The 25731-nt window shown below is 32.0% G+C and overlaps 1 protein-coding gene across 1 annotated transcript in view; it reads left to right on the top strand.

The window, feature by feature from the left end:
- Nucleotides 1-25731, top strand: part of LOC128155423 (prolow-density lipoprotein receptor-related protein 1-like) — a 59802-nt gene that overhangs the window by 11985 nt on the left and 22086 nt on the right. The window contains exons 20-38 of the mRNA XM_052817121.1: nucleotides 4437-4610; nucleotides 4976-5149; nucleotides 5424-5597; nucleotides 5871-6044; nucleotides 6404-6577; nucleotides 6850-7023; nucleotides 7383-7556; nucleotides 7916-8089; nucleotides 8794-8967; nucleotides 9331-9504; nucleotides 10515-10688; nucleotides 11050-11223; nucleotides 11580-11753; nucleotides 12138-12276; nucleotides 13780-13928; nucleotides 16453-16565; nucleotides 18346-18469; nucleotides 23427-23877; nucleotides 25131-25383. Of these exons, the coding sequence (XP_052673081.1) occupies nucleotides 4437-4610; nucleotides 4976-5149; nucleotides 5424-5597; nucleotides 5871-6044; nucleotides 6404-6577; nucleotides 6850-7023; nucleotides 7383-7556; nucleotides 7916-8089; nucleotides 8794-8967; nucleotides 9331-9504; nucleotides 10515-10688; nucleotides 11050-11223; nucleotides 11580-11753; nucleotides 12138-12276; nucleotides 13780-13928; nucleotides 16453-16565; nucleotides 18346-18469; nucleotides 23427-23877; nucleotides 25131-25383 (3491 nt within the window). The remainder of the gene's footprint in view (nucleotides 1-4436; nucleotides 4611-4975; nucleotides 5150-5423; nucleotides 5598-5870; nucleotides 6045-6403; nucleotides 6578-6849; nucleotides 7024-7382; nucleotides 7557-7915; nucleotides 8090-8793; nucleotides 8968-9330; nucleotides 9505-10514; nucleotides 10689-11049; nucleotides 11224-11579; nucleotides 11754-12137; nucleotides 12277-13779; nucleotides 13929-16452; nucleotides 16566-18345; nucleotides 18470-23426; nucleotides 23878-25130; nucleotides 25384-25731) is intronic.

Genomic DNA, 25731 nt, shown 5'->3' with positions numbered 1-25731 from the left:
GAATCATATTAAATAATATTTAAAGATAAAATCAATTCAATCAAACTATGTATCAGTAATAGAAATATTTCTCGAAAATTGTATTTATCCAAACAATATTGAACTCTAGTCTCGTTCAACCAAACGCCCGGCTGACACCGTAAATCTCCGACAAGGATTTACAGAGACAGCCAAACGTCGAGCTGAACGAGATTATATTTAACTCTAGCGTAGGAATACATACGACTACAAAAAATATTTAAATTGTTCATACCATTTAAAATCTGATTATTTTCAAGGTATTTATAAATAAGTTTCCTTGAAAAACAATGCTTTCGCATACATTATATCGAATTTATCAATTATTTTCAAGAACTAAGTCTTTCTTGTGTGCAGCAATGATTTGTGCTGAGGTCCAAACACTGTTTCACTTTCGGTTTCTCTGAGTAACTGCATAGGAGAGTTGATTAAAATCAACCCCCAAAAAAGGCATTGCATTGAATTTCTGAATTCCGTAAATCAAACGTTTGTTGAGCTCCCTAAGGATATGTGAACCTGACATGAAACTAATTGAATAATTGAAAAAATTGTTTAAACAGACTCTAATCAATTTGTTTTTGTCAAAAAAGACATTTTAAGCATATGCTCGTGAGTTCGTTTCCATGGCAACGACCTTCAAACTTACCCATGTTGAAAAAATTAGAGCGAGAAAAAAAAACTTAAATACAAATTAAAAATGTCATAAAAGACATATTTACAATTAACTAGAAAAATTTTCTCACCAAAATATAAAAAAAGGTTAATAAAATACTCTATTTATCTGAAAATGGATTATAAGAATTCCTTTTATTTAATCCGCTATTTTAGTTTGAATTTCCTCTGACCACTAAAAAAGTGACATTTTTGACGTGACCAGAGTTAGAAAAATTGCAAAAAATACTATTTCCTATAATTACACTATTATTTTTTAAATGTAATTTTGAAGAAATGATAAAAAGCAATAAATTAGTAATCAATAATTGGCATGTTGGTGAATTAGAATAAAGGTAATAATGTCTGAATTTCCTCTGACCTCTATTGAAATACATGCTACAAACCCTACATGCTGTTAAAAAAGACGTATAACTGTTTAAAATGACAATTTCTTTCATCTAGTTATACTGTGAACCTGCATAAGTTCTTGTAGAACAAAATTAATGGAGTTGTGTTGTAAATACTACAACTAATTGAATTAAAAAGGCTGAAAATCCGAATTTCCTCTGATCTGACTTTTACAAAAAATCACTCTGCACGCTTCATGAACGTCAACACTGCCATAAATGGTTGTATTTCTAAAAACCAATCATATAAAGAGAAAATGATTCTTTAATTTAACAATTTTTTCACTTCCTAAAGAGTTTATTTTAATGGTAATTAACAGAGTGTCATAGTTGTGCATATCTGATATAATCAAGAAACTCTAGTCTCTGTACACAAAAAAGAAAAATATGCATGAAAACTTTAATACACACAATCTTTATTAAGCCTTTGTTGAAAGATTTAAAATACAAATCAAACCAAATAAATCACAGGTTTCATAAAAATCATATACTGATTGTAATTAATTTGAATTTCCTCTATCAATCTTTAAAAGTTTTGTCTGATTTGCAAGGTATTGCATTAAAATGGGTGTCGGAAAATAGGAGAATCTTTCAAATGATCACAGGTATAAAATGAAATTTGATACTTAATCATGATAATTCTTTAAATCATATTATCTGATTGGACTAAACAACACTGCAGATTCTGAAATGATTAATGATTTGTCCTTATGTATATACATGATTGTATGCAATCCTATAATTCCTTTGAACTTTGCACCCTTCCTTGGTCCCCATATTGGTCTTGATGCTAATTATAATGTATGATTTAGACTTTATCAGAATGATTATGCAGGGTAATATATTACAATGGTTCAGCCTCAATTTGAACTAAAATATAGAAAATGTGGAAGGCCACACCAATTAAATTTCTTTCTCATCGGATCCTGCATGCTCGTGTTTAAATAAAACTTTACAAATCATATCATTATGGACCGCCTAAAACTTTCGGCTACAAAAAATCAATAATAATGATCTCAACTTGATCTACATCAGTAACCTCATCAGGGTTATAAAATAAAACAGACTTCAGACAGATAAATGGATGGACAGACAGACACTAATAGACAGAAATGATAATTTGAGATACTATGCAATCATCAAATTAAACATAATTATAAACATAATTAAGACATATATTTTAAAAACCAGTTTCTCCACAGGAACAGTATATAGCCATTACTGCACTTGGTCAGTATAAACACCTTTTGATATCTATCAATTGTATTTCTTATAGCATATGCAATATCATAATATATATTCTTTTACAATACTAATTCTTAATTGTATGCTTTATATGTCCAAATTATTCATGACTTTTGGAGTTTCAGAAATGGTTTTCAAATCCAAGTAAATGTAATAAATCATAAATGGTAGATTATCACTGGTTTGGTCCAGTTTCATATTTCAGGATATGTTGTGCTGCTTATTAAGTGTCTTAATATTATATCATAAATGTTGAAATAGATATTGTCATCCGTAAATTACCAAATAAATGATCCAGGGCATCCATCGGGAAAGGATTTATCAGGATGAACATAACAGAGACAATAATCTGATTATCAGCTCTTCTCTTCATCACTCATGGTTTCAGTTCTTTACACTAGTCTTATATTTTTCCGCATTGTGTCTTGTATTAGGAATGACCTCGTTAACACATACCAGTGATGTTCTCATCTCTTGGAGGTTTGAAAAGTCTGTATTAAAAAAAGACCCTGATATTACTGGTAATATTACTTATAACATATAAGAAGGACTTATATGAAAGGATGATTTTAAGAAGCTACATGTAAAAAAATAAAATTCATATAGGCATATTATGAAAGTGTATGCAACATAGACAGACAGAACCTTATATAAATGGATTATTCTATATAAAAATTTGATATCAGGTGAAACTTGTCAACATTTTATTCTAATCTTGAAAATTAAAAATTAATGTTACTTAACTTGACAATTTCATATCTTATATAACTGTGTGTATTTAGAAATCTTGCGTTTTAATGATTTGAAAATAATGGGAAAAAAATAAGAATTTGTAACATTAATGAACCCAGCACATGAAATCTAAATATGATGTGAGCAATTCTATCAACCGATAAACCATGACATACTAATTTTTCTTTCAACTGTACTTTGATATTTACAGTTCAATAAAGGTGAATATCAGTCAGCTGTTCAAATGTTTTCACAGTACAGAGAATCAACATTATCAGTTATTGATAGTGAATAAAAGATTAACTCTTCATGTTATGAACTATATGTGCTAAAATAAATCATCAATAGAAACATATAACCTATTCCTTACAAATATACTGTTCAAGCTAATGTGCATGAAAGTGTTACACTAAAAATATTTTGTGGGTAAATGTTGGTAAATAAGCTTGTCATATGCTAGAGTAAACTCAGGGCCCTCTATGTGGTTAACCTTACCATTTATCATCAGATGGTTAATTTCATTTAAGAAAATTCGAACTAAAATTGTGATTATTTTAATTACAAACACTGACTGAATTAACAATGACTAATTTTTATGTTTGAACAAATTAGGATTATTGTGTAGCTATTCTGCATATAGGCTAGGCGATATTGTTTTCACGTGGATAATATACGAGCATAATAATCTGTAATGTGAACATAATACAATAGCATATGTCATGATAAGACACCTACCATGCTTACTGCTTGCAAATGGCAGGTTTAAATCACAGGGAACTGGTGTATGGTCTCGGCCTTTTTTTTTCATTCCCTTTTTATGACACCCGACATCAGTTTGTGTTCGCAATATTCGTCATACACTAATAATATCCATCAGTTTTTGTCATTCCGACTTGTTGTTTACATCGAGATTTGGGAAATTACCGGAAATCGGCGCAAGTAAGTCGTAAACTTTAAGTTTGTAAATGATTAAAAAAATAAAACCTTTTGATGTAAATGTTGATATAAATGATAGTTTATGCAAATTCATAAACTTACACATTTTATATCACTGTTTTAAATCTTAAATTAAGCAAATAAACCTCCGATGTGGAAATACGACAGCTCATCGCCAGACGACAGTTCGCGTTGCGCAATGAACTTGTTTTTGTCAGGTTCACATATTCTTAATTCTATCAATTGTTCACTCCGATTGAAATTCCTTTTAATACACTCAATATGCAGAATATAAGTTTTCATTTTTGTATATTATACGCTTTACAATGCAGTTTTTCAATACATATTTCGATTATTTAATTTTTTTTTAAATTTGTAGTTTGAAGTTTCTTTCCAAAACATAATGAAATTTTGAAATAGAACGACAATTATATTTCTCTACAGTAATTTTGTGTCCTGAGTCTCTGAACACTGCTGTGTTGTCACCAAAGTGTAGTAGAAGGATTGGTGACTCTTGTTCCTTCTCCTGTACAAATGGTTATCGTCCCACAACATCTACCAATTTGGTGTGCACAGCTGACGGGACGTGGAACCGCGATACAAATACACTGTGTTCACGTGAGTCTTAGTAGCTGATCTTCAATATCCGAAATGTAATCGTATATATACATCATGTAACAATGAGAAGATGCTATGGACAAATTTTTAAAAAAGGCATTGCATTGAATTCCTCAATTTTGTAAATCAAACATTTATTGAGCTAATAAATTCTATCAATTGTTCACTCCGATTGGAAATTCCTTTTCAATACACTCAATACGCAGAATATGAGTTTTTAAAATTTTGTATATTGTGCGCTTTACAGCGCAGTTTTTCAATACATATTTCGACCATTTAATTTTTTTTTTAAATTTGTAGTTTGAAATTTTTTTCCAGAAAATAATGAAATTTTGAAATAGAACGACAATTATATTTCTCTACAGTGATTATGTGTCCCAAGTCTCTGGACACTGCTGTGTTGTCACCAAAGTGTAGTAGAAGGATTGGTGACTCTTGTTCCTTCTCCTGTACTAATGGTTACCGTCCCATAACATCTACCAATTTGGTGTGCACAGCTGACGGGACGTGGAGCCGCGATACAAATACACTGTGTTCACGTGAGTCTTAGTAGCTGTCTTCAATATTCGAAATGTAATCGTATATATATCATGTAATAACGACAAGATGCTGTGGACAAATGTTTAAAAAAGGCATTGCATTGAATTCCTGAATTCTGTAAATCAATCATTTATTGAGCTCCTTAATTCCATCAATGCAGTTTTTTAACACATATTTCAACCATTTAATTTTTTTTTTAATTTTGTAGTTTGAAATTTCTTTCCAAAACATAATTAAATTTTGAAATAGAACGACAATTATATTTCTCTACAGCGATTATGTGTCCCGAGTCTCTGGACACTGCTGTGTTGTCACCAAAGTGTAGCAGAAGGATTGGTGATTCTTGTTCCTTTTCCTGTACTAATGGTTACCGTCCCACAACATCTACCAATTTGGTGTGCACAGCTGACGGGACGTGGAACCGCGATACAAATACATTGTGTTCACGTGAGTCTTAGTAGCTGTCTTCAATATCCGAAATGTAATCGTATATATATCATGTAATAACGACAAGATGCTGTGGACAAATGTTTAAAAAAGGCATTGCATTGAATTCCTGAATTCCGTAAATCAAACATTTTTTGAGCTCCTCAATTCTATCAACGCAGTTTTTTAACACAGATTTCAACCATTTCATTTTTTGTTTATTTTTTAGTTTGAAATTTCTTTCCAAAACATAATGAAATTTTGAAATAGAACGACAATTATATTTCTCTACAGTGATTTTGTGTCCCGAGTCTCTGGACACTGCTGTGTTGTCACCAAAGTGTAGTAGAAGTATTGGTGACTCTTGTTTCTTCTCCTGTACTAATGGTTACCGTCCCACAACATCTACCAATTTGGTGTGCACAGCTGACGGGACGTGGAACCGCAATACAAATACACTGTGTTCACGTGAGTCTTTTTAGCAGTCTTCAATATCCGAAATGTAATCGTATATATATCATGTAATTATGAGAAGATGCTATGGACAAATGTTTTAAATAAGCATTGCATTGAATTCCTGAATTCCGTAAATCAAACATTTATTGAGCTACTTAATTCTATTAATTGTTCACTCCGATTGGAAATTCCTTTTAATACACTCAAAATGCAGAATATAAGTTTTCAATTTTGTATATTGTACGCTTTACAATGCAGGTTTTCAATACATATTTCGACCATTTAATTTTTTTTTTTAATTTGTAGTTTGAAATTTCTTTCCAAAACATAATTAAATTTTGAAATAAAACGACAATTATATTTCTGTACAGTGATTTTGTGTCCCGAGTCTCTTGACACTGCTGTGTTGTCACCAAATTGTAGTAGAAGGATTGGAGACTCTTGTTCCTTCTCTTGTACTAATGGTTACCGTCCCAAAACATCTTCCAATTTGGTGTGCACAGCTGACGGGACGTGGAACCGCTATACAAATACACTGTGTGCACGTGAGTCTTAGTAGCTGTCTTTAGTATCCGAAATATAATCGTATATATATCATGTAACAACGAGAAGATGCTGTGGACAAATTTTCTAAAAAGGCATTGCATTGAATTCCTGAATTCCGTAAATCAAACATCTTTTAACCTCCTTAATTCTATCAATGCAGTTTTTTAAACACATATTTCGACCATTTTTCTTTTTATTTTGTAGCTTGAAATTTCTTTCCAAAAAACATAATGAAATTTTGAAATAGAACGACAATTATATTTCTCTACAGTGATTATGTGTCCCGAGTCTCTGGACACTGCTGTGTTGTCACCAAACTGTAGTAGAAGGATTGGTGACTCTTGTTCCTTCTCCTGTACTAATGGTTACCGTCCCATAACATCTACCAATTTGGTGTGCACAGCTGACGGGACGTGGAGCCGCGATACAAATACACTGTGTTCACGTGAGTCTTAGTAGCTGTCTTCAATATTCGAAATGTAATCGTATATATATCATGTAATAACGACAAGATGCTGTGGACAAATGTTTAAAAAAGGCATTGCATTGAATTCCTGAATTCTGTAAATCAAACATTTTTTGAGCTCCTTAATTCTATCAATTGTTCACTCTGAATGGAAATTTCTTTTAATACACACAATATGCAGAATATAAATTTTCAATAATGTATATTATATGTTTTACAGCGCAGTTTTTCAATACATATTTCGACCATTTAATTTTTTTTTTAAATTTGTAGTTTGAAATTTCTTTCCAAAACATAATGAAATTTTAAAATAGAACGACAATTATATTTCTCTTCAGTGGTTTTGTGTCCCGAGTCTCTAAACACTGCTGTGTTGTCACCAAAGTGTAGTAGAAGGATTGGAGACTCTTGTTCCTTCTCTTGTACTAATGGTTACCGTCCCACAACATCTTCCAATTTGGTGTGCACAGCTGACGGGACGTGGAACCGTGATACAAATACACTGTGTTCACGTGAGTCTTAGTAGCTGTCTTCAATATCCGAAATGTAATCGTATATATATCATGTAATAACGACAAGATGCTGTGGACAAATGTTTAAAAAAGGCATTGCATTGAATTCCTGAATTCCGTAAATCAAACATTTTTTGAGCCCCTTAATTCTATTAATTGTTCACTCCGATTAAAAACTCTTGTTAATACATTAAATATCCAGAATATAAGTTTTTAATTTTGTATATTATATGCTTAACAATGCAGTTTTTCAATACATAATTCGACTACTTAATTTTTTTTTTTAATTTGTAGTTTGAAATTTTTTTCCAGAAAATTATGAAATTTTGAAATAGAACGACAATTATATTTCTCTACAGTGATTATGTGTCCCGAGTCTCTGGACACTGCTGTGTTGTCACCAAAGTGTAGTAGAAGGATTGGTGACTCTTGTTCCTTCTCCTGTACTAATGGTTACCGTACAACAACATCTACCAATTTGGTGTGCACAGCTGACGGGACGTGGAACCGCGATACAAATACACTGTGTTCACGTGAGTCTTAGTAGCTGTCTTCAGCATTAGAAATGTAATCGTATATATATCATGTAATAATGAGAAGATGCTGTGGAGAAATTTTTAAATCAAAGTACTGATAGTACTGAAAAGCGCTAACCCAGGTTCTGAATGTATATTAAGGATAAACAGTGTATGTATATAACATTTCAGCTTCTGTATTGACACTATACTGTATTTCCTCATCACTAAGTGAAACCCCCTGCAATGATGCATGTAAGCCCCGTACATTAGATTTACAATAGCCCATATGATTCACAATAGCCCGTACAGTTATGTGCATAAAAAACTGAAACTGGTTCCTTAACCAGTTTAAATGATGTATACTTCTGCTCATAGAGGCGGTTATTCGATGCACCGGAAGTAGAAGTCTAACGACAATAAAGCACTAGGCTATGCTTAGCGCTTTAAAAAGGCATTGCATTGAATTCCTGAATTCTGTAAATCAATCATTTATTGAGCTCCTTAGTACTATCAATTGTTCACTCCGATTGGAAATTCCTTTTTAATACACTCAATATGCAGAATATCAGTTTTTCAATTTTGTATATTATACGCTTAACAAGGCAGGTTTTCAATACATATTTTGACCATTTAATTTTTTTTTTAAAATTTGTAGTTTGAAATTTCTTTCCACACATAATTAAATTTTGAAATAGAACGACAATTATATTTCTCTTCAGTGGTTTTGTGTCCCGAGTCTCTAAACACTGCTGTGTTGTCACCAAAGTGTAGTAGAAGGATTGGTGACTCTTGTTCCTACTCTTGTACTAATGGTTACCGTCCCACAACATCTACCAATTTGGTGTGCACAGCTGACGGGATGTGGAACCGCGATACAAATACACTGTGTTCACGTGAGTCTTAGTAGCTGTCTTCAATATCCGAAATGTAATCGTATAGACATGTATATCATGTAACAACGAGAAGATGCTGTGGACAATTTTTTAAAAAAGGCATTGCATTGAATTCCTGAATTCCGTCAATCAAACATTTTTTGAGCTCCTTAATTCTATCAATTGTTCACTCTGAATTGAAATTCCTTTTAATACACTCAATATGCAGAATATAAATTTTCAATTTTGTATATTATATGTTTTACAACGCAGTTTTTAAATACATATTTCGACTATTTAATTTTTTTTAATTTGTAGTTTGAAATTTCTTTTCATAAAATAATGACATTTTATAAATAGAACGACAATTATATTTCTCTACAGTGATTTTGTGTCCCGAGTCTCTGGACACTGCTGTTTTGTCACCAAACTGTAGTACAAGGATTGGTGACTCTTGTTCCTTCTCTTGTACAAATGGTTACCGTCCAACAACATCTACCAATTTGGTGTGCACAGCTGACGGGACGTGGAACCTCGATACAAATACACTGTGTTCACGTGAGTCTTAGTAGCTGTCTTCAATATCCGAAATGTAATCGTATATATATCATGTAATAACGAGAAGATGCTGTGGACAAATTTTTAATCAAAGTACTGAAGAACTGACGGGAGTTGATTTTGTCGATTAATTCAGGTTTATGTTTATTTATTTTAAAATCAATGATATGTTTTTTTGCATGACAAGTACATGTAGTTTCTAATTTGAATTACGCACATTTTTTTAATATGAATTTTTGGACTTTTTCGACAAGAATGTCGAGAAACCCCCATATGAATCATATTAAATAATATTTAAAGATAAAATTAATTCAATCAAACTATGTATCAGTAATAGAAATATTTCTCGAAAATTGTATTTATCCAAACAATATTGAACTCTATTCTCGTTCAACCAAACGCCTGGTTGACACCGTAAATCTCCGACAAGGATTTACGGAGACAGCCAAGCGTCGAGCTGAACGAGACTATATTTAACTCTAGCGTAGGAATACATACGACTACAAAAGATATTTAAATTGTTCATACCATTTAAAATCTGATTATTTTCAATATATTTATAAATAAGTTTCCTTGAAAAACAATGCTTACGCATACATTAGATCGAATTTATCAATTATTTTAAAGAACTAAGTCTTTCTTGTGTGCAGCAATATTTGTGCTGAGGTCCAAACACTGTTTCACTTTCGGTTTCTCTGAGTAACTGCATAGGAGAGTTGATTAAAATCAACCCCCAAAAAGGCATTGCATTGAATTCCTGAATTCTGTAAATCAAACATTTGTTGAGCTCCTTAATTCTATCTATTGTTCACTCCGATTGGAAATTCCTTTTAATACGCTCAATATGCAGAATATCAGTTTTTCATTTTTGTATATTATATGCTTTACAACGCAGTTTTTCAATACATTTTTCGATTATTTAAATTTTTTTTTTTAAATTTGTAGTTTGAAATTTCTTTCCAGAAAATAATGAAATTTTGAAATAGAACGACAATTATATTTCTCTACAGTGATTATCTGTCCCGAGTCTCTGGACACTGCTGTGTTGTCACCAAAGTGTATTAGAAGGATTGGTGACTCTTGTTCCTTCTCCTGTACTAATGGTTACCGTCCAACATCATATACCAATTTGGTGTGCACAGCTGACGGAACGTGGAACCGCGATACAAATACACTGTGTTCACGTGAGTCTTAGTAGCAGGTCTTCAATATCCGAAATGTAATCGTATATATATATATCATGTAATAACGACAAGATGCTGTGGACGAATGTTTAAAAAAGACATTGCATTGAATTCCTGAATTCCGTAAATCAAACATTTATTCAGCTACTTAATTCTATCAATTGTTCACTTTGATTGGAAATTCCTTTTAATACACTCAATATGCAGAATATGTTTAATTTTCTGTATATTATACGCTTTACAACGCAGTTTTTCAATACATATTTCGACCATTTAAGTTTTTTTTAAATTTGTAGTTTGAAATTTCTTTCCAGAAAAAAATGAAATTTTGAAATAGAACAACAGTTATATTTCTCTACAGTGATTATGTGTCCCGAATCTCTGGACACTGCTGTGTTGTCACCAAAGTGTAGTAGAAGGATTGGTGACTCTTGTTCCTTCTCCTGTACTAATGGTTACCGTACAACAACATCTACCGATTTGATGTGCACAGCTGACGGGACGTGGAACCGCGATACAAATACACTGTGTTCACGTGAGTCTGAGTAGCTGTCTTTAATATCCGAAATGTAATCGTATATATATCATGTAATAACAAGAAGATGCTGTGGACAATTTTTTTAAAAAGGCATTGCATTGAATTCCTGAATTCCGTCAATCAAACATTGATTTTGCTCCTTAATTCTATCAATTGTTCACTCTGATTGGAAATTCCTTTTAATACACTCAATATGCAGAATATAAATTTTCAATTTTGCATATTATATGCTTTACAACGCAGTTTTTCAATACATATTTCGACCATTTTTTTTTTTTAAATTTGTAGTTTGAAATTTCTTTCTAAAACATAATGAAATTTTGAAATAGAACAACAATTTTATTTCTCTACAGTGATTATGTGTCCCGAGTCTCTGGACACTGCTGTGTTGTCACCAAAGTGTAGTAGAAGGATTGGTGAATCTTGTTCCTTCTCCTGTACTCTTGGTTACCGTCCCACAACATCTACCAATTTGATGTGCACAGCTGACGGGACGTGGAACCGCGATACAAATACACTGTGTTCACGTGAGTCTTAGTAGCTGTCTTCAATATCCGAAATGTAATAGTATATATATTATGTAATAATGAGAAGATGCTGTGGACACACTTTTTAAAAAGGCATTGCATTGAATTCCTGAACTCCGTAAATCAAACATATATTTAGCTCCTTAATTCTATCATTTTCTGTTCACTTTTTTATACTAATGTCAAAATCTCTACATACATGTATTGTTGACATCATTTTGTAGACCATGTTGATACGCATTTCTGTCTGAAATATTGTCAGTGTCTAACTTTGTTTTCAAAAAGAACTAAAATAAATAATTGTATCATAAACGGCAATTCATATGAGGCAATGTGATAACAATTTACAAATTACAGTGATCATCTTTCGTGGTGTCTTTTCAGAGGGAAATCCTACTCCAGAAAAACACAAGATGGATATTAATTATCTATACCTGGGGTTAGCATCAGCTGGTGCGGTCGTCGTAGTACTGGGCATCGTTGGAATCATCTGTCTGCTGAAAAAACGAAACAATATACATCGGTACTGTAATTGTAAAATAAAGGTTGACAGTCTTTATCATTAGAAGACTATTATACTTTTTAATGGTTTTACTTTAAGTAGAAGAAGAAAATTTAGATGTATTTTTATGATGTTCCTTAAATTTAATACTAGACTATGGATCTCAATTCCTTGCTTAAATATTCAAATTTATTTAACTTGGGCAATTATCAACATCGGTCAATGACACTTTTTCATTTTCCGATAATGATAATGGTTGATAATATATAAATAGTGTTGACCTCACAAACAGGCGCTTTTTTGTTATACTGAATGCTTTCATTTTTAAGAACACTTTACTTCTTTTAAATTTTTTCATTTGAATTTTACGACGAATCGGACGCGCATGTAACAATTCGCTGTGTTACCCATTGCCTAGTGTGTTGCGATTGGTGATAAAACGAATTATAAACTGCGTCAGATTTCAGTGTTTACCATGGAAGTATAATAATTTAACATAGTAGAATAATTTTATTTGTTGATTTATTTTTCATTTGTGGTATAAAGGTATACACTAATTTTTGTGATCGTGAATTAGTGGTTTACGTTTTAGATGCCATGACTATAACTGGTTTCATGAAGTCACTAATCATACTAACCAAAGTAAAGAACCGTCGTCACATTAATAAATGCATCGAACACTTTCTCCTTTTTCTAAGACAACATAAAAAGTACTATTCTCGAATTTAGGTTAATGCTATAAATCCTTAATATTAGTTGTGATTGTAACTATATAGGAATTTAAGTTGTCAAAATTTAATCTTTTGAAAATTGATATCATAATTAAAAACTGTAAATAATTGGGCTCTATCAAATATAATATTATTCCAAATCAGAAAAAAAAATTTCGTTTAAAAAAAATGGCAGACATTTTATAACACATTTTAGTTTCGAATCAACATAGTTTTGCCAATTTTATGATTGTGTTATTTACATATTTTACAGATCGTTCTACGACATGCAATGTTTAAAAAATTAAGTGTGCTCTAAATGATTTGTAGACAGCATATCGCAAATATTTTAACATTGACTTCATTTTAATACAAGTAGAATATGATTTGTTTATTATAATTAATTCAAATATTTTATTGTAATCATATCTAATTTTTCATTAAAAATGGACAAAGCTTCAATACAAAAAGTGATCAAAGAAATTCTGACTTGAATATGTTTCAATGAAGTGTTGCTTAAAACCTACTTTAGTTTCTTTAAACTGAATTTCATTTTTTATAAAATTTTATCAATTATAGTAACTTTTTTTTATTTCAAATGTAGCACAATATTTTGAGGAATCTTTCTAACCGTTTCAAATAAATTATAACTATCAGCTTAAGATGAGACTAACTGACTAAATTTTTAAAGGTAAAAAATAGCTCCTCAATCAAAGGTACTTATTGGAAATTAAGTGGTTGTTAGCTACCATTAAAGGATTGTTTTTTTTTTCAATCTGAGCAATCTTCAAAAATATATATGTATTCATTGCAGTGGGCGGTATAAAAGGACGTCATCAAGCACACAACACAACGCACTTTTGACGTTTGAGAACCGAGGATTTCAACGAGCCGGGGATGAATACGTTACAATCAACTCCATGTATGATGCAGGGAATGGTGATTACGATGAGCCCAACAACGGTCATTGACCTACCAAAACCTACATAAATCCAAATGCTTTAAACATCATAATCTTTATATGACTTATTTTGTATAACCTTTTATTAAATCATTTCTTCAAATGTGACATGCGAGGTAAAGTGATTCAATTACATTTCTATCGATATACTTTTTTACTAATTAAATATTAAGAAGCAAAGGTCTCAAATTGAATCATGATTTTTAAAAGATATATTCTCATGTTCCTACAGTGTGTAAATAAATGAGGTAAGTCTTGTTATGAATGATTGTATATAGCCCCAGGAGAGAGATTATATCATTAAAAAAAAAGAATAAATTACTGGTTATATTAACGTTTTTTTATTCCCAGAACATAATTGTTATCATAAATCATTTTTTGTGTCATTTGTTTAAATTTAAATTAATGGAAAAATTACAGAAGTATTGACAACTGTAAACTTTAAACTTGCACTTGAATATTTTATATGAAAATATTTTTCTACGAGAACGATACGGCATGAGGATGTTACTCTTTTACTTCGCATATTCGTATAAGAGGTTCCTTTAATTGGAAAAAACTTTAACATTATCGCAATAAGCCGTGTAAACTCAGACAGATTAAATTATTTCTTTTCAATTCATACATACGTTTCCTTAAAAATTCCCGTTTATTTATTTTGATCGGCTTCGGCCGAACACAGTTGTGTCTTTATGTGGAATCCGGTTAATTCAACTATTTGCGCACGCATTGAGTCTTGATTTACTTTATTTACTATACAATGACAGCTTCATGTTAATCTCTATTTATATGTAAATTACTAAAACAGTAGTCTACTGTGTTTTATAATATGTGTTGTATCGACCATAGAACTTACGAAAAGATGACTTCAAACGAGACTGTTTGTCAGTAGCTTGTCTCGCCTTAGAAACTGTTCATACGAAGAGCATGCCCTTGTGTATCGAATTAACTGATTGACAAAAACACCATATGTAGGTGATGAAGGTATATTGCTACATAAGTAAGGAAAGTTGACTATAGAAAAATTGAGGTCATCGCGTTTATCATAAAGTTTTGTTGTTAGGTTACCATCAATGACCATTTCCAGTAAAATCTCCAAATATGAACCAGATGACGCAGATTCTGTGTTATCTTTTATTTCAAGTTCACTGGGATATATCAAGTCGACGTAAGTATGGAAATAACAATTGTTAATTGATAATACGTCGTCGATATACCTGAATGTTAAGTTGAAGGACACAGCGATTGATTTATATTTTTCACGTACAAGTTTTTGTATAAAATCTGCTTCATAAGAATACAAAATTAGGTCTTCAGACAATGGGTAAAATACAATGCATGTATTGTAATACTTACGCATAACGTATATCCCGTTTAAGTCACATTTAGGATACCTTATGTGAAAATAAAGCAGACGTATCAGTATGAATTAAAACCTAGAAACTCGCATAGCTATTTTCAAAATCCTCTTTTACTGTATAAAACAATACAAAAATGAAATTACCTTTCTACTTAAAACAGTCAGTTAATCCAGAAGTCTAATTTTCACATCTAAAATTCTAGATATTCCATTCAGATACTAAATTTGAAATTCCATAGAAGCGTATCCTAGTGACACTAATCAGTTACGACAACCGTCATAAGGATTCTACATCGTAATCATTTATCATGTTCACATAGCCGAATAGAACATATAATTATAACGTCGATCATATCTTATTGAATGATAATAATTATGTGTGGATCTAACCGGGTTAACCGGGTTAACAGGTATGTGACTATCAGTCAATATATCGGGTATCAATAGCTCAGTGGTCAGAACGTTGGCACGGTACGCCAGAGGCCCTGGCTTCGAGTCCTGGTTGAGACTTGACTTTTCACCACCTGCTTCATTTGCCACCCAACGTGCAAATCCCACGGTCACTCCATAGGAACATGTTTCACAACATTTCTTTAACTGGTAGAATTCTACTCGTAAATTCCAGGACGAATTTCTAGCAAGAGGGGGAGTATGTCACCGGGTTAACAGGTGTGTGACTATCAGTCAATATATCGGGTCTCAAATGCTCAGTAGTTAGAACGCTGGCACGGTACGCCAGAGGCCCTGGCCTCGAGTCCTGGTTGAGACTTGACTTTTCACGACCTGTTACAAACATATAAGGTTATCCATTCATCATAGGGTCAGTAAGCTTGTCCAAGCCCAGGCATTTTCAGTACCAAATTGGCTCTGCCTTGGCTTTAGCGTTATCCATTTCCTTATACTCTTTAGCCTTTGAAATTTTTATTTAATACAACCAAACCAGTTTGGCCATTTGCAAGTTTTTCAGTCTTTTCGACAAAATTTACAAAACTAGTAATTCTTTTAAGAAAAACAAAGTGCCTGGCACGACACAGGATAAAACCCAGGCATCACGATGGAACAGGTTTAGTTAATTTCCTAATTCAATCAGCGCATACAACCAGCGATTCCTTGCCACCAGTCCAGCCTGCAATGTTATTGATATTTAGCGAGCATTGCGTCCTAAGCCTTGGCTGATATGGCCAAAATCATCCCCAATCGTTACCTAACTAAAGCCCATTGTCGCACTAGCCACTCTAGCCAAGCGTGGCGGGTCAAATCAAAGTACAGCACAGTGCATGTAATTATATATATCTAAAAAAAAATGTTTTCCCAAAACACGGAGCATTGCCAGTGAACTAAGACATATGATAACAAATATACTAAAAATCAAAATGTAAATTTTGAGCAAACTTAGATGAGGACATCACTGATGAAAAAGCAATGTTCTTTGATAGCGGGAAACATTAAATGTTTCTTAAGTCAACAACTAAGGCTATTACTGAAATTGTGATGTAAATAAATGCGTTCCCCATCTACGTTTCCATATATAAACACACTAACAAGTCACAATACAATTGTTCAAATATTTACATACAATTTGGTAAGGGGCAAGCCGAGTTTAGACTTGAAGATGGTGTCTTTGACTAAAAACTTGATTGGTGTTATGTCTTGACCTCGCCAATCACTGGGACCAAGACACAGTTATTAATCTCCCTTCTTGATCCCCACATGGATATTTTCATTTAAAACATGTTTATATTAACAAAAATTATCAGTCCGGCTTTAGCAATGAATGCATATCTTTTTTTGTACACAAAATGATTATAAACTATTCGTTTGGATGTTATAACATTATATATAATTTATACCAAAAAATTCAACATTTTTAAAACTTCTCTTCCTAAGTAAACACTTGATAATGAGTGAAACGTGTGCAACATTTATAGAAGGATATTTATTTTAAATACGATCAAAGGTAGATGGGATGGGGTGCCGCTTTGTTCAGTGCCAAATGTGTTAACAACAAGTAACTTTAGAATTACATTCCATGACTGTATATTTTAAAACGTATTGTTTTAATTTGTTATGGTCCATTCCATCAACAAGACAGAATTAAATGTATAGACATGCTTGATTAGCAAACCTTGGTTGTTTTTCTCTGTAGAGTTGTGTACTTGTACTTGTGCATAACACATATCCGAACAAAATTTTAATCAGGGTTATCAAATCACAGATCCAGAAACTTTTTTCCAGGGGATTTGGATCCAAGTGAAATAGTGTTTGCCTGGGGTCGGGGGTTCGGGGATTAAGACTTTAACATCCGCTATTAATAAAAGCATTATTCTATAAAAGAATTATCAAGAATAAACTACTCTTTAAAGTGAGTTGCGTTTTCTAAACTAAAGAGGTGGGGGGGGGGGAGGGGGACCTAACGGTTCAATTTGCGTATATATCCATGTATATATATTTTTTAATTTTGGGTATTTTCCTTTATTTTTTTTTTTTTTTTTGATGAGATGAATGCAGTTTAAAAATGACAGCGACTATTGGATCTGCTTAACTCCGGAAACGTTAGAGAAAACATTCCGAGAGTTTGCAGTTAAACTTACAATCCCGAAATCAATTTCTTGCCACAACATGCACACTTTTAGCTCCTGATTTACGAATATGTTTTATGTTGCTGTCGTAAAACAATATCAAATCGTAGAACTTGAAATTTTCAAATTAAAGCAGTTTTATACGTATTTAAGCGTCTTTACAACTGTAACTATACTGATACGGTGTTAACTGGTTCGTCTGCTAAAGCCTTCTACTAAAAATATATTTACTTATGTAACTTATTACTTAATTAATTAGTTACATATGCATGGTAACTACTTGCTGTGTATCAGTGACCTTCCGTCTACCTACTTTTATCGTATTGTCTTACTGGCACCATTGACTTGTTTTTATATCATTAAACGAAGAAATACAGAAACGTGCACCCTTACTATCAGTCCCTATTCATAAAACCAACTCAGGGCATTTTAAACTAATATAATTATTGGCACCGATTACATTTCTATTTTAAAACGCAGCTCATAACTCGGGGTTTCCTTTCTTTAAATTTCTTAAGGTTTAGATTCCTGACTGTAAGAAACAAAATGATATACTCAATGCCGATATTTGGAATTATGCTTTTATTACAACATTTTTCTTTTGGTAAGTGTTTATTTTTCACATCGCTTTGTTCAACTTTATACGGCATCGTCCGCCTTTACTTTTCTTTCAAAATAGAATAGAAAGTTTGTATTTACGTATGTAATTGTACAAAAAGCTAGCATAAATCGTCGGGTCTTAGCGACCATCAAAGTCGTCGGACATGATCAGTCGGTGTCTATCAAATGTTATTTTCATTTCCAATGATAACGACAATAACATACATGTATCTTAAAACTTTACAACAAAGCTGTATATGGTCAGAGGTGCTCTTGTACATTTTATCTTTGTTTTTCTTGAACATTTCTCTATGTTTTGTATAACGATTATATCATATAAACAAAATTTGTTTATATGCACACAAATAGCATATCGTTGACATATTAAATAGCCGTTATAAAATTTGCTTACTTGTCAGAATAATAACAAACAACAGAGCAATATATTATGCATTTGAATTCGATACAAGTATGCATTAAATCGATTGGAACAGAAAGAGTTGCGACTAAGCAATTGCTTATCATGACTTCATCTACACGTAATATCACGCTTGAATCAATATCACACAAATAACACTGTATATTTATTGAGAATATGTATCTCAATAAATTTGAACTTTTGAAAATGTTCGCAATGTTGGATAACATTTTCCTTCCCAATGTAATGTTGTTTGTTTTAATCTGTTAATACTTAACTGATGTCCAGATTAGTGGGAGATGGTTGTGCCGATCTAAAATAACACCAAAGTCGAATAAAATTTAAAATAAAATCTTTAATTGACGGTACATGACAATTGGTAATAATTCCTACGAATCGGGACATATTTTGTGGTCTTAATATTAGAAGGTGCTAGATATATTAGCAAAGTCACTCCTAATGATATTCTTTATATAAAAACAAAATCCCTGTTTAACCCATCATTTATTACATGTATCTCATGCCAATATAATCTATCCGTTTGTGACCGTGTGCATTTTCTTTCTTTACGTGTGCTGTAATAAATCAATATCGGTCCCTTTCGTGTTTAAGAGTTTTATAACTGATTATCACTTTGATTATAAATACTTAATATAAAGTAAGTCTCTGCCCCTTGTATGCAAGATATTTTTCTTTCAAATATGTCGACATGCAAGATAAATTTGTTGACATGCAAGATAGTTATGTCAATATGCAACATAACTATGTTAACATGCAAGAAAATTGCAGTAAACAAAAAATTATAAAAAATTATAAAAATCTCAAATATCGCCAACTTATAACAGCGAAGATGCTGGAAGCTACTTATTTATGTCGACATGCATCGTAGCTATGTTGATATGCAACATATTTATGTTGATATGCAACTTATTTTAGTCGGCATGCAACTTATTTATGCTGACATGCGACTTAAATATGTAAACAATGAAGATTAATATGTTGACATGCAACTTATTTATGTTGACATGCAACTTCGTTATGTTCACATGCAATTTATAAGTTGCATGTGAACATATTTATCTCGCATGTGAACTTAACTAAGTTGAATTTCGACATAAATAGGTAGCATGTGAACATAACTAAGTTGCATGTCGACATAAATAAGTTTTATGTCAGCATATCTATCTTATATGTTAACATAAATAAGTTGTAATTCTATAAAAATAAGTAGCATCTAGCAATATTTGTTGTCACTTGTGGGCGATATTTGAGATTTTTTTTGTCTTTTAATAATTCTCATTTGATTGCAATTTTCTTGGATGTCAACATGTTGACATATTTGATAGAAAAATAACTTGGAAATAACAGGCAGAGATATGCCACCATACTATCCAGATTCTAAGCATTGTAAAATTCTTATCCTCGTTGATAATAATTATGACAATCGGAATTTTAATTGGGGGGGGGGGGGGTCAGAAAGATTCAAATAAGATATTAGACAGATACATTTTATTTTATAATTTCCACCAAAAAAAAACAATCAAAAAAAAAAAAACCCACAAAAAACCCCCGACATCTTAGCACCGTTCTATTTGTTGGGGTTTTTTTTTGTTTAACATCTGTTTGATTTCTATCTTTCGTCCTTATAACTGTTTGTACTTTAAGTTATTTTAAAATACTCATTCATTGATCTATGTCTCTGATAAACCACGTTCAGAACTAATCAAACTTGACAAACGAATCAGATATTTAAATCTTGTTTGTCATGTAGCCAATGGCACTGGGGGTTTCGTCTTTGATTTTGCGTTATAAGAAAACCCCATAGTTTCTGTTACCAAAAACGTTGACTGTTTGGGTGAAACTAATTTGAATTGAATTGAACTTGACATTCGTGAAATAATGTACATTCCCTTCCTATTACGATCCACATTTTGACCATCGTCTCTATTCAATAAGATATGAGTGAGCATTTAAATTACTAGCTTTATTCCGTAATCGACAAAAATAATATTTTTCCCTATTACCAAAACTGTAGTGTTTGCAAGCTTTGGGTATTTTTGTATTTAAAGTTTTGACTTAAGAATGAATTAAGTTAATGAACTTTTAAATTCTGCATCAAGATACTTTTAGGAGAGTTAACTCTCAGTTCTGTTATTATTCTGGCTGCTTCAGTTGGTACCTTTTCAAACAATTCAGAGCTTTTCTTGGTACAGTTGCCCCATGCAACATCACAATATTTCAGTATAGGTATTATAAGAGCGAATATATTTTACAGGTGTTTCTCTATCAATTGTATGCTTGAGCAATTTTAATATATTCAACCTTTTGCATGCTTTTTCATAAATACCACTGATATGATTGAACAAACTACTATCAGACTGTATATGCAAGCTGAAGTGTACATGACTTTTTTAATATTCATCATTTCACCATTTCAAACCGATTGCAGGAAAGTTTACATTTGGTCTAGTATAGTCACCATTTACAGTTTTTCTTACATTAAAATGCACAGTTCATATGCTGGACCATTTTTTATATTGTGTCCAGGCCATTAGTGACTGATAAAGTTGTATAACATTATCACAAATAATAGCAAATAGTGAAGTATCATAGTATCATTTGCAAATAATCTTATCTTGTTTGATCAAGTTAATTTGGAGGCAGTTAGGGCCTGGGGTTGTGATCATTGGGGGGCATCGGTATGTTCAGGCGTTAATGTGTACACTGTAAGATTGTTAAACAACATGTCGATGTCCTGTCTCGTCCATAGTTTATTTAATCATATTATTTGCTGTTGAGTACCGTGACTACCGTTAGTTTCGGATACGTTCATTTTTTTTTTTTTACATTTTTTGGGGGAAAATTTAATTTACATATATAGCAAATGTATTTTTGTTTTTATTTGGCACATATATGTTATTACGACCGGAAAAGATAGCACTGTGCCGGATAATTATGCCAATGCCAGGGTGGCATTTTTGCATCCGTCTAAGCTGAATTGCTGAAAGAGGCTATATCCACCTTTGTTTTAAGTGTTTCTCACTTGTCAGATGAAATATTTACCCTTTAAAAATCCCTTAGGAAAATATTCATTACCACATGAAAAACATTTTTCCTATAGGATATTTGAAATTTCCTAACGGAATAAAAGAAAATTATATAGGAATTAAAATTCCGATATCATTAGAGCAAAACTTCAATAGGATGTTAAAATCCGAGAGGATATCTAAATTTCCTATAGGAAAATTACCTGTCTGAAAAAAATTCTTGCAGCAAAAACTTTCCTCCTGATTTAAAGAAAATTCTATAGGATTTTTAATATTTTCGGTAAAAAAATTAATTGTCCTATGGAATTTTTTTTCTATGGGATATTTATTTTGAAAGACAAATATCTCACCTTTCAGGTAAGATACACTAGAAACAAAAGTATACCCCATAGACAGCTGGGTATATATGGATTTTTACAAAACTAAATCTTAAGCGGGTGTAAAAATGCCACCTTGGCACTGGCATAATTATTCAGTCCAGTGTTAGATGATTAATTCAAATAGAACTTGTCAAAATTGTCATAGGAAAACTTTAATTGACCTTTGTAGAACACTTTATATGTTTGATAAGTTGAACTACGACGAAATTATGACATATGCATGTTTGCTTTTAAACAAAAATACATAATGAATATATTTCTTTTCAAAGAAGTTGTTATTTAATCATACCTTAAACAGAATATTCCTATTGCGGTTATCTTTTGGTATTAATGACAGTGAAAGAAAAATGAATAATAAAATGACATAAAATAGCGTATTTTGATATGAGTTACCGTTTAATTGGTCGGAACAAATTGCGATTAACCGATTAGCAATTTTGAAATCGATAGCCATCCCTAAAATAAATTGACCCAATATGGTTTGTGAACACCAAATGTATACACCGAACTGAGGGAGTCGTGATTTACAGATTAGGTAAGTACTCAGTCTACATGTAATCGAAAATGTAACATAGTATGACAAAGAAATGGGCAATACAAACGATATAATCATAAAGAAACACAAACGTAACACGAATTATTCAGGTAAATTTTAAAGGCAAGGTTAATACGCTGGGAAAAAATCGGTTTTAAAGTCATTTGGTTATAATAAACAGCGTCAAGAACTATTTGGTATCAATGTATAACTATTTCAAAACGAGGTGATACAATTCCTTGAAAAGTAATGGGAAAAAATGTCCAAATGTTAAAATATCTTAGTCATGGAACTACTTATATAGCGTCACAACAATCATAGAATATCATTGTTCAGCTTCAGTAAGAGGCTGTAACGTTACCCAATTCGGTAAATATCACAAGATCAAGAATGCCGCTGTCTTCCAAGATAGTAACGTTACCAAATCCTGTTTTCTGACGCAAATGTGTTTCTTTTAAACAAGAATTCAAGAATTTTAATTGATTTTTTGCAATAATTATGATCATCTATAATTCAAAGAAATAGCAGATGATAAAAAATATTTAGTGATTATGTTTGCACAGTCTGAGATTTTTTTTCAGGTCTTTCAAACGAGAAAGGTATCATTCTAGGAATGTACAACCGTGCTGCAATTAAAACATATCCAGAAATTCCTGATGAGTCTACAGATTTCCTCAATGCTCTTAATTTATTAATAAAACCACCAGAAGCACTAATCACGAGTATTGCATCCGATCCAAGGTTATCGGTTATTTTCACAGCCATAAATGATGGCATTTACACCATTTTTGATTTTTCTATTTGGCTAAATACTAGTAGTTCTACCGAGTTATTTCTTTCGTACAAAGGAAGATACGCAGCAATTGAACAAATAGCCTATGACTTTATCACGGGTAATTTGTATTGGTGCGATTCCATGTACGACTGGATCGCTATGAAACCAATATTTACCACCAAGAAGGAGATCTATAACGTTGTTATTCGCACAGATTTGGATCACCCCGAAGGACTGGCTTTGGATCCCGGAGATAGGTATTCACTTTTTAAAATCTGCGAAACAATTGTTGTGAAAATAAAGGAAGTTCCTTTTAAGTAAATTTTACAGCTTTATTGATGAGACACCAAAGCTTAAGTAACATCTATAAGAGATACATGTAGTGTTTTTTATTAATGCTAAGCAAGCATGAAAAATGTTTCAAAAGATCTACCAATTGATTGTTTGATTAAATTTCCATTAAGCGCTTAAACTTTTTAAGATTACAAGATGTTTATTTGTGATTTTTAGCCTGCTTCTTTGTCAACAAACATGGGTTTACTTGTCGAAGAAAAAAACTTAAACATTGGGAAACATATCAACTTTTATGATAACAAAATGGTCATAAATAGGAGAAGAAGGTTATATTATTGTACATAGTATTTGCTTTGATTCAGATTTGACGAGGACGTAGAGGAAAATGAAAAGAAAATATTAAAGGCCCAGTTTTAAACTGGCTAACAAACGATATGATTTTATTAATTAAAGTTAAAGTCGTATCAAATATACAGCATATCGAAATTGTCGGATTTAAACAAACGCGCTGATTTTATATTGACCTATTTAACCCGGCCTGATATGAAAGTAATACTTTTACCAAAAAAATCCTGAAAACCGGCTTCACTGCATGCAAGTCAAACATAGGTAGCCAGCAATTACTTTCAAAGGTGAACGCGTCGGCTGACTAAAGTTTTCCCAGGGGTTTCAACTGTTAAACATCCAAACAGGCACTATTTATACTATGCTTATATTAAGACCGAGAGACTTAAATATTAGGGCTCAGATAGAAAAAGAAAACACAGGGAAGTATCTTTCTTTCCATTAAATATAAAATTCTATAACTTACGATATCATTATACAAACCTTCAGATATACTAAATTATAATAATAAAAAAAAAATTCTAATTCAAACTGTGAATAACCTGTATTCTTCATTCCCCTCCTTTAGTTTAGTCTTTAATTAACAATTCAAAAAGGTATGCAATGACTCATTTTACAAATGTAAGTGTAAGTTAACATTGGCCTCTTAACAGTACTTTGTGGTGCTATATTTATCATATGACTAGATTTGTATAGCGAAATAGCACGTTTTTTCTTTATCTAGGTGAAAAGTGAGTTGATATCGACATTTCGAACTCTAATGGCTTAAGATCCACTTTGCTTTTATAATTTATCATTTTAAACAGACGAGGCTTGACCTAATCATATATTTTTTGAAAAACTATTCATAGTGTTTTCTTTATTTTAACAGAGTGATGTTCTTTTCCGATTATGGTCAAAATTCGCGAATTGAGAGGGCCTCCTTAGACGGACAGGACAGAGTGGTCATTGTATATAGAGGCATATTAAGGGTTGTCTCCCTTACCGTGGATACTGACAACGACAAGCTGTACTGGGCAGATCACAACAGACAGACATTGGAGGGATGTGATTACGACGGGTCCAACAGGAGAGTCATCAGACGTATGAATACGGTGTCAATGACAGGCGTAGCGTACCACCAGGTAATGATTGGACTACACACTACCAAAACATTAACTACGAAATAAATATATTACTTGGTCAATCTATGATTTACACTTGAACCAGCATACATTGAACGTCTGAAATTCAACGAAATAGAAGACAGACGCATAAAACCAATACAAATAAAAGCTGTTGAACTTTTTGCTATATAACATAAATAGTCTGTGAAATTCGTATCTGTTGATTTTTGTCTAGGCCAATCAGAATACGCTTTATATAGAATTATCATCATTAGAAATATAAACTAACTTCACTATGGAAATGAAAAAGTGCGAACCTGTAATAACTAACACTAAAAAGCCATACGGTAGTTTGCCTTCTTTAAA

This window comes from Crassostrea angulata, chromosome 7, assembly GCF_025612915.1.
Source record: "Crassostrea angulata isolate pt1a10 chromosome 7, ASM2561291v2, whole genome shotgun sequence".
NCBI classification, from domain to species: Eukaryota; Metazoa; Mollusca; class Bivalvia; order Ostreida; family Ostreidae; genus Magallana; species Magallana angulata.
Note: the sequence above shows the minus strand (reverse complement) of the source record. Positions and strands in the feature narration are given on the sequence as shown.